The sequence below is a fragment of the Varanus komodoensis genome, unplaced genomic scaffold (assembly GCF_004798865.1).
Source record: "Varanus komodoensis strain SLA01 unplaced genomic scaffold, ASM479886v1 scaffold18_3, whole genome shotgun sequence".
NCBI classification, from domain to species: domain Eukaryota; kingdom Metazoa; phylum Chordata; class Lepidosauria; order Squamata; family Varanidae; genus Varanus; species Varanus komodoensis.
The window spans coordinates 8000717-8011170 of NW_025335549.1; the positions used below are offsets into that span (position 1 = coordinate 8000717).

General features: G+C 43.6%; 1 protein-coding gene across 4 annotated transcripts in view; it reads left to right on the forward strand.

The window, feature by feature from the left end:
- The first annotated feature begins 2115 nt into the window (after window positions 1–2115).
- Window positions 2116–10454, forward strand: part of DIAPH2 (diaphanous related formin 2) — a 296692-nt gene continuing 288353 nt past the window's right edge. For 2 of the 4 annotated variants that reach the window (XM_044427231.1, XM_044427232.1), the window contains exon 1: window positions 2125–2465. In XM_044427231.1, coding sequence (XP_044283166.1) covers window positions 2337–2465 — 129 coding nt within the window. In that variant the 5' untranslated portion in view covers window positions 2125–2336. Of the gene's footprint in view, window positions 2466–10454 lie in introns of all 4 variants that reach the window. The other 2 variants (XM_044427233.1, XM_044427230.1) reach the window with 2 other exon arrangements.

Sequence of the window (10454 nt, forward strand, 5' to 3'; positions counted from 1 at the left end):
CTAACCTAGCTGGTGCTTGGCTGCTACCTCAGTCCAGGTCCAATACATGATGTGAATTGGGGAAAATGCCTGGAGCTGTGAAGGAGGTAGGAAAAGGGTCTGGCTCACCTTCGTGTCCTTTTCATTGTAAAGCAGGTGCAGATTGCTCCTGGCTCCAGATTCAGGAGGGCCTTTGAGCTGGATACCCTCAATGGGCCCACTTCCCCAGTGACTCCACCTTCTCACCCCCATGGGCAGCAGCTACTGCCACTCTTTGCCCTTTTTTCATTTACTGCTACCACTTGCTTGATTGAGAAGCAGGGAGCCACTGAGCTAGCAGGCTGGTGCGTTCTTCCTCCTCCTTGCCACTGCCTATTGGTCTTTTCTAGCTATCTTCCATACCTCCAATAGATGCTGCTGTCTGGGTGGTCTACAACAATTCAGTAAAACATACTCTAACATGCACAGCAGTACAAAAACATCAAGAAATATGTGCTTTCTGTATGGCATTTAACATTCTATTTGACTGCACCAGAGCAAAAGGCAGGTTGCAGTGCTGGAGGAAAACTCCAGGGGGCTCTGGTAAGTGGGCCCCTCCTTGGATGTGCCCAGGCATGCCTATGCTTGATGTAGGACCAGGGGCAGATACTTGTGTTTTACGTCCATGTTGGTTGAGGAAACATGTGAATCAGACAATGGAAAACATGTGCTTGAATTCATCTTGGCATTGTAATGATGTAAGTTCCTATGAGTTCTTTAAAAAGGAAAAAGGTGGGATATAAATCTAATAAATAAATTTAAAAAGTAAATTCACCCTGATATAGAACCAATTCACCCCAAACTGTAGAGTTCCAGTTCACACCAAAGTCAGAGTCCCTACTGAGTCAGTTAAAGTTACAACCTGAAGCAGTTTGATCTTCTATTCATTGTTCCAGCTGGCATCAGCTGCTACATATTGTTCCTACTGGGAGGATCTTTATTAATAATACAACACATGCATTTTCCTTTCAGCTAACATTGTATCAGGCAAACAGATTTTCTGAAACATAGTTTGAACACCCCTCTCAGTTGCTTGCCCAATAATAATGCATATGACTCTGTGCATTGTAATGTCTTTTTCTCATGAATGTGTAATCACAACTGCACCACATTTCACTAGCTCTTAGGAGACACATGGCAAAGCAAAAGGGTTCGACTTCCAGCAGGCATCCGTGAGTAACTGTGATGTTCACTGTATTTGCATGTTGGACATCTTTTTAGCTAGTTAGGATTATTTGAATCTGGCTCTCTGGCAAGAGGATCTGTTTATACTCTGATAGTTTAATGCAGTGAAGCTGAATAAACAAAGCAAAAATAGCCCTTACTGAACACCATAAACAAAAGCAAAAGTTAAAGAAAATATGAACCTCCATGAATATTGTGTAAAACAAGTAAATACAAATGTTGGAACAGTATAACAATGGCACATATATTGATGCATACAAAACTTATACAGTGTGAACCACCCAGAGAGTTTTGTCCACGGGTGGTACAGAAATGGTAACATCATCATCATCATCGTCGTCATCGTCATCGTCATCATCATGCTGGTTGGGGAACACTCGGAGTTGCCCCAGTGGTTCTTCTTTCACCTGTCACAGGAAAAACATTCAGACGAGTAGCTTTGTTGTAGTAGTAACTGTAGCAAAATTAACAAAGTATCTTGTGGCACTGCAAAGAGTAACATTTATGTACCGGGTGGGGTGGCGGGTGGCAAAAAAGCCAAGGAATAACTTGCATGCCCATTTACGCTGCAGTTTAGCCCCGATCCTCAAGACAACCACAAAACCTGAGCACGCAGGTCTCTCTCTTTCCTCCTCCTCCCTAATCCGCCCTTTCCAGCCTGGTCTCTCATTCCCCGCAACGCGCCTTTCTCTTTGATCCAGCACGCACTTCCGCCAGGGTTTCCTTCTGCTTCTCACCACCCTCACTCTTCCCACTTCCGCTTCCGAACTCGCGTCCGGCTCAGCCCCGGAGAACCAGCGGCGGGGGCTCCCTGGCGCTTGCATGTGCCAGGAGCGGAGCGCGCATGCGGCGGCTTTCCAGCGAGCGCAAGGGCGCGCCTGTCTCTGTGTGTGCGTGTGTGCGTGTGCGCGCCCGCGCGCCCCGGCGTCTCTCGCCGACTTCCCCTCTTCTGGTCTTCCGAGCGGTGTGGGGCGCGCCTGCGCAGTCGCCCGGCCAGCATGCGCAGAGCCGAGCCCCTGACAGCCTGAGCGGGCGAGGCGGCGAGCAAAAGCGTCGTGCGGCGGCCCGATATCGCGCCCATGGGGGCGGCTTGAGAGGCGCTGCGGAAGAGGCGAGGGGCGCGCGGCGGCGGCATGGAGCACCCGGGGGCTAGTGGCGGGGAGGAAGTGCCGGGTAAGATGAACTCCCGGCGCGGCGGCGGCGGCGGCGTTGGCGGCGGCGGGCGCGTCCCCGAGGACGAGAGCAAGAATAAACCCAAGCTGGTGAGTGAGCGGCGTGGGCCCGGCCGGGGTTGCAGCGGGAGGGGGACGTGGGGCGGAATCCGGGGAGAGACGCCCCGATCCGGCCCGCGGGGCTCTGCAGGGCGTGGGCGCGGCTCCTGCAAGCTTCAGAAGTGGCGATTGCCGGTTTGGCGTGGCGAGAGGACGTAGGAATTGGCAGTGCTCCCCTGGGGGCTACGGTGGCGCTTCCGGAGATGGCAGCGGTGCGGCTCTCCGAGCTAATGCTAGGACCAGGGTGGGAAATGGGCAGGAAGAGCTCCAGGCAGCCCTAGCAAGCCGAGGGTGGCTTGGATGGATGGCCGACGAGATCCGCGCGCGCGGCCGGCGTCTCTCCGTGACCTGGGGCGCCTGCCCCGCTGCACAGGTGTGGCTGGTCAGCTCCTCTGCCGGGCCTTTCCCACGGAGTCTTGCTCCAGGGCCTGGGCTGCAGAGTGGCCTGCTGTTGCACCGCGGGGAGTGCGCTCGAGAAGTTTGAGAAGGCAGCAAGCTTCTGCTGTCATGGAGATGGAGCAGCCTCAGCCATTGGTTGCTCCAGGTCGTGGGCATGGGGACAGTTTTTGGAGCCAGTTCGTAAGTTAGCCATCTTGAACCAGTTTTCTCAAGAGATGGGTTCAAGAGAGGGAGAGACTGGTATTTGCTATTATACACATGTATTTATTTATTGGAGTTATATCCTTCCCCGTCAGCCAGGAAGGCTCTGGGGAGGGGGGGTCATGTAGGCTTGGATTTCCAGTTCTGTTCTTTAATTATTGCATTTATAGTTTGTATCCTGCCTTCGTGAGTTGGCTAGCACAGCTTTTCTCCTCCATTGCGATCTCACAATAACCCTGCAATGTAGGTAGGCTAGGCTGGGAGAATGGCCCAGGCTTACTCAGTGCACTTCATGGTTGAGCAGGGACTCGAAGAGGGGTCTTCTTTGTCCTCGTCCAGCATTCAGCAAAGCACAGAACAACCACAACAAACTGGTTCTAAATGTCTGTGAATGCTGTAACTGGATCCACACACAGGTTTGAGAAGCAGAAATCAGCAGGTAATGCTATTCTTAGCTTGAAGATACTCACTTATTCACTGCTGGAAGTGCAATTGCTGTTAAGAGAGAACAGTTTGAGACTAAAGGGGAGGGAGCACCTGAAACAGTTTTTTCAAGAGAGCTATGTAGGGCTGGCAACGCTTTAGTAGTCTTTTCCCTCAAGTTAAACAGTAGCCCAATAATATACACAAACAATAGATAGGGAAACAAATACCGGGTGTTTGTTGATACTTAGATTGACAAATGTTACTGTGACAGGAACTTGTCTGGGTGATAGATTGTTTCTTTGGTTAAGTTGCTACTTGGATTTACCGTGCCAGACAAAGATTCTTTTTTTGGTTTTGCCCTGCAGCAAGCTAGTGTTGCTTTTTTCTGAAGAAACCAAGTTGTTGAAGCTGTTCCTGGTATTTCCATGCTAGAAGAACCATTCCTGTATGTCAGGCTGCAGTTAGACCAAGGTATAGGTCAATTAAAGAGTCTGCTAACTAGGCCCTTGGAGAATCATAGCGAAGATACTTTTCCTTTGGGTTGACAGGTGTGGGCCAGGCTGCATAGTATGGTTATCTGCCACTTTTCCTGACATTCAGTGATATAGTTTCTTTCTGGAGATGCGTTGGTTGGAAATGCTTCACCTGTTGATTTCTGTTATGGTATATGCTGTAAATTGCTGTAAGCCACCCTGAGATTTATATAAAGGATGGCATACAAACACTTTTAATAAAGAGGGCTGCAGTAAATAAATATGGCTGTTAAATACGTTTGAGCTTTAACTGTGAAAAAGAAGGCAGAAACTTTACCCTGATGGTTGCCATCTTTTGGACTTAGCAAAGTCCTTGATCTTGTACAACCATCTGAGGACCTTGTAGTAGTTACATGTTTTCTATTCATGAAACTGCAGGTAAATGAGTTTGTACCTGTTAAATTTCTGCTAGATAAAAATTATTAAAATGCCTATCATGGAAACTTAAAAGTAGCACTTAGGATGGTTTAATAGATCCCAAGTTGAAGTTTGAGATGGCCTTGCTACAGAGGGTTTTGTAGTTTCCAGGGTGGATGGTCATGCATTTACTGTGGCTTTGGAACCATACAGGGATTGCATTTTAGGGTAGAACAACTATCTTAAAGACAGACTTCTGATTTGTGCTTTTAAAATCCACAGACATTTGTATTTAATGAGAAATAGAAGGTCAGCATGAACAAAGGAGTGGTATTTAGTCTGTGTGGCAAGGTCTTTTCTTTATAAGTAACTAAAGGATATCCATAGGAAGAAAGTTAGACTAGGTTGAGACAGTTGGCCATGAACCTTACTTGGATATATCCTTCACTGAGGATGCTGGGGCATAGGAATTGCTGTTTCCGCTATACAGGCAGTCTCTGGTTTACAAACAAGTTCCATTCCTGAGATTGTGGAAGTGTGTCTTTAAGCAGAATTTGTATGTAAGTCAGATTGTGTATAGTTAACCCTCCACATTTGCTGGGGTCAGGGGCACAGGACCCTGTGCAAGTGGAAAAACTGCTGATATCGCTAACTGTCCTACCCCAGCCAAACTCACCAGCATGTCCTCTTTGCAGCAAGGAAATATTGGAGAGATTTCCCTCTGTGGATGGGCAGGGCAGGAAGCCCTGCTTTGGAGGCTTCCCTCTCTACCCATCTACTTCCTCCCTCCCTCCCTCCCTATATATATGATGTGTTGGAGGCCCTCTCTCACTTTCCTTTTGCTCTATGGTGATGATGATTTCCTACAGTAATGCTCTTAAAAATTAATAGACTCTATGACAATTTGTTTGTAAATATGGATTGTTTGTAACTTGGACATTCGTAACTTGGGGACTGCCTGCATTTTAGATAACAGAGAACTTAGAGAAGAGAACTTAGCAGGTGTGAGCAGGTGTACTGAGAAATCAAGAGGTGAAATATGGATTTTCGCTTATATGATGTAATAATAGAAATATGCACAGAAAAATAAACACAACTAGCACATCATGTAAAGTAACAATTAGTTGGGTCAACTTCCCCTGAGATATTTTATTTTGGAAATAACAAACTTGTCTGTGTGAGTTTAGGCAAGGTTGTTCTCCTTTAATATGACATCCCGTTCAGTATATGTAAGATTTTCAACATGCACAGTATCAGAGTGCATCTTGGAAGCTGCAGTTTGGAATTGTGTAGCGTGACATGCTCTCATGCATCACAGCTTTATGCTACCTTTCTGCCAGTTTCCTGTCACCTTCTCCAGCAACTTGTCTATTAAAAAAACTGCTTGATCTGCAGTACTAGGAGGCATGTGATGCCATGCCCATTACTGCTGTGAAGGGCTCTGTATAGTTCTCCTCCCTCAAGGGCTGGAGTTATGGTGCTGGTGAGGGAAGCTGATCATTAGATTGTTTCATTTTAGAAAGTCTAAGTTACAGCCCTAGATTCTCCCCAAACTCAGGAAGGAGACCTGCTTTGCTGCCTATTCTCATTCAGTTCCAAACTCAGTAGTGATTTTGTACACATCAATTCAGGCTTGTTTTAAAGGTTAATATTATGAACAGAATTTTTTTTTCCAACAAGCTGACTCCTTACCAAATTCGGCCTGATGACTAATGAAAACAATGAAGTAGATTCTTCTAGTCAGGTGTTTTAGAATTAAAAATCCTTCTAATACTGCTTCAAAGTTAAAACTGTTAAATGTTTGAGAGAACATATTAACTAGTTTGTAGTAATTATTCCCTGTTTTACTTAACTATCACCGACATGGGTTACATTAGGGATACTGGAGAAATTTGCAATAGATTTATATGAGTTGGAACTGCTAGGAATGCAACATGTGGATAGGTTTTTCCTGAGTTGCTTGAATTCTGTAGACTTGAGGGCAATTTTTTAAAACTTCAGAATCTTACACAAATTTAGCCACAGAAAAATAAGGAATCAATATGTGCATTTCTCTCTCCCCACCCAAGACTTACTCATGAAAATGTGTATTAGCATATTTTTGGAAGTGTGATTTTTCATAAGTTCAAATTCATGCAAAATCCATTTTTGTCAGTGATTTTACAAAACCCAACAGTGTCTGTGTGACAGTACTAAGGGAAAGAATCATTTACTAGGCTTGTGGTTTATAGGACTCATGGTTATTCCTTTTCTGATTAATCTTAAATAAACATAAGCAGTGCTTTGATTTCCCGACTCTTGTGTATTACTAATACATACAACTTTCCTTCTCACAAATTGACAGCAACTCAGCTCAACCACTTATCGGTCATCTTGGCTAATATGAAATCTTCCATATATGAATTGATACAAAGCTATTTACATCCTTGAATTGGCTTGAATTAAGCCCATCTTATAAGAAACTGGTTGGATGGGCATCCATCTCATGTTTTTCTGTGCAGAATCCTCTATATTATAGAACAACAGTATACTTGGAAGAAGTAGTATTGCTTTGTTTGTTTGTTTTTTGTTTGCATTATTAACTAAAAATGGCACTCAAGACAGCTGACATGAATGATTAAAATGTGTTAAAACAATGCATTATAATACAACAAAAACATAACAATAAAAGTATTATTAAAATAGCAACACAAATTCCCATAGTTCGGAATGGCTTTTGAAAAGTTTCTCTCCTGGGCTAGCACTGAAGATGCCTCTGAAGGGAGTAGTCTGATAGGGCCTTTTCAGAAGATTTACCAACTGGGCAGCCTTGTATGGGAGAAGACATCTTTCAGGTTATCCGATCTTTGAAGAACCCTGTTTTGTTTCTGTTGAAAGATAGTCATCTCTGACTGTTACGTCTCTTGATGTTAAGAGGCTTTGGGTTCTCATGAACCTCGAGAAAGGTTACTAAAGTGATACACAGTCTTATACACATAGCAGAGGGGCATGTGCATTTTCATACTTCTTGCACATGGGATCAATTGTCATGAGTCTGAGTAGGCAAGTGGCAGATTGTATTGATGAATGTCATTCCTATCCTCAAAGCTGAAATGTTGCTATAAATCCTTTAATACATTAAAGTACAATTGTGAGATGATTCTCCACATTTGAACATAGTGAAAATGACCTATCAGCATGACCCTCATTCAGGCTTAGGGTGTACCAGATCAAATCAAGCAGAACTTTTCCTTGAAGCAAACATGACGAAACTGAAGTTGTCATACTTTGGACACAGCATGAGAAGGCGATACTTTCTAGAGAAGACAACAATGCAAGAGAAGATTGAAGGCAGAAGAAAAAAAAGAACTTTGGAATGGATCAACTGTATAAAAGAAGGCACAGCATTAAGTTCACAAGAGCTGTGTCGGGCTAACAGAAACAAGAACAGTGAGGGAGATTTGCTGGAATGGAGAAGGCTTCAGATGAATGTATTTCTGACCTCTTCCGTTCATCCATCTCCCACCTACCAAAGTACCCCCTTTATTCTTCTCTGAGGTCAAGTGTCCACCTGGGGGAGGCACCCATCATGCTCTATTTCATACTGGTGAGGGGTCGGATCTCTGAATCCACCTTCTTAGATTGGAGCACTCTCTCTGACCCCAGAGAGGGGAATTTGAGAATTCCCATGGTCTCTGGGAGTCCTGCTCAGAAATCATATGATTGCTCTTGGATTTTCTTGTTGGAATAGTTCTGCATGTAACAAGCATACACATATCATGTAGTTTCTTTTGTGTTTTCGAAAAGTATTGCAATTCAGAACTGAAATGAGATTTTGAGAAACTTCTAAACTTGAATGGCTCCTCAGAATGGGAATCTCAAATGTCTGAATCTTTTCCAAGAGACAAAAGCAGTTTACATTAAATGGTATTTAAAATACTACAGTTGCGTATGTGTCTGAGGATGATGATTGTTCAGTTTAATATGGGCCTTGTAATTGAAGAAGTTGTCCAAACTTTTTTGAATTTAAAAAAAAATTTTTAAAATACAGAAGCAAATACAAATATCTTAGAACAAATAAACACTCAGCACACTAAATAATGTTTAAAAAACAGAAATGTGTTTGGTTCTGGTCACTTTACCTGAAAAACCATATTGTTGAGTTGGAAAAAGTATGGAGAAGGGCAACAAAAATGATCAGAGGACTGGAGCAGCTCCCGTATAGTGGCTACAATAGCTGGGACTGTTTATCTTAGAGAAAGGGCAAGGAAGGGAGTTGTTTAAAAAATGCATGGTGTGGAGAAAGTAGAAAGCGAGAGACTTTTCTCCTTTTCCCATAACCCTTGAACCCAGGATCATCCCATGAAGGTGATTGGTGCGAGGTTTTGGACAGATAAAAGAAAGTACTTCTTCCCACAGCATATAGTTAAACTGGAATTCACTGCCACGGGAAGTGGTGATGTCCAGCAATCTGGATATAATCTTTAAAAAGGGACTGGATGGATTCATGAGGGAGGAGGCTATCGGTGGCTGCTAGCCTTGCTGGCCGTGTGCTTCCCCTTGACCAGAGGTGGCCTGCCTGCCTGCCTGCACCAGTGGCTGAGGAGCCTGGCAGGAGGAGGTCCTGCACCAACGCTGCTGGGGGGATCCTGTGGGCAGCTGGTTTGCTGCCATGGGTGTGGAGTGCTGGACCAGATGGACCCTTGGACTAATCCAGCTTGGCTTCTCGTATAGAAGGATATACTGATATGAGCCAGCTGTGCTGAAAAGACACATGCTTCAGGCTTGGTTAACTGATAATCTTGAAGGTGAACCAGAATGGGGAGGGAGCCCACAAGCCTTTGACGTATAGTACGAAGATTCATACTCAACCATTTGTCTTGTGCTGCATTTCATCATCACTATGGAGGCTGGAGATATTTTGCTATAAACTGCGAGATTCCAGACATGCAAAATCATTGGTATTCTGACACTGCTTAGCACACCCCAGCTTTAAGACAAATACCATTGCTAAACCTACTAAACAAGAAAAGTGAAACTAGTGACAACTTAATGCAGGAATAGGTATCATGAATTATGCAAGATACAGGTTAGGATTTAATGTAGCAATTGAGTTGTTAGAGTTAGCTGTTTCTCCTGACTTAACTGTGTCAGTTTAGGTTGTTCACCTTCCATTTTATTCCTAGTTTCAAATGAATGGTTTTATTTTTAAAACAAGCAATTAAGGGACTTTATAGTTCTGGCTTTCAAAGTACTCTGTGTGGAGCTTACCAGAAATGAATGTTCCCCAGTGCTCTTGCAACAGTTTACATTAAGACATTATGTTGCCATAAGTTGCCACTTTGACTCTTCAGACTTGGATCAGATCACTACAACTGTGTAGGGAAAAACGAGGAAGAATGCTGTTTACACATCTAGTAAATGCTACTTATTTTTCCCCTTTAATTTCATCATGCATTTTTAGATTGGGATGTATAACCACGAGTTCAGCATATGATCTTTTACAGCACAAGTGAGTTGCAACTGTTACAAGTTGTGAACCTCAAAAATGAAACTAGCTTGGCTGATCCAGAAGAAAACTTAACAAAATGCATGGTCAGACCAATAAAATATGGATCAGGTTGTATGCTTTTTCCTTGTACTTCAGGGGCTAATAACAAGTGTTAATTGAACCGATCAGGTATTTCTGGAAGTGTAGTCACAGCATATTTCTATCGCCCCATGTTCATGGACCAGAATTAAGCTTTGGTGGCCACATCCATAGACCCCGAGGGAGAGCTGCAGTTAGGAAATGTTTACATAAGTAGGGTTGGGAATAAAGACAGGCTTTGCTAGGCTAGCACTTTTTCCCAGATATTCTTCGTTAAACACCAGTGGCCAGGGCAACTTCTTCTTCCTTCTCTTTCTCCTCCTATATTTTTATTTACTTAATTTATACTGATAATTTTAATCTTATATTTGTAAATCAATGTATTTTTTGTATTTTTGTATTTAATGGTAATTTATTATGTGCTATTGTATTTCAATGTATTTTATCATGTTGTAAGCCGCCCCTTGCCGAAACCTCGGGGCGGCTTACAACATG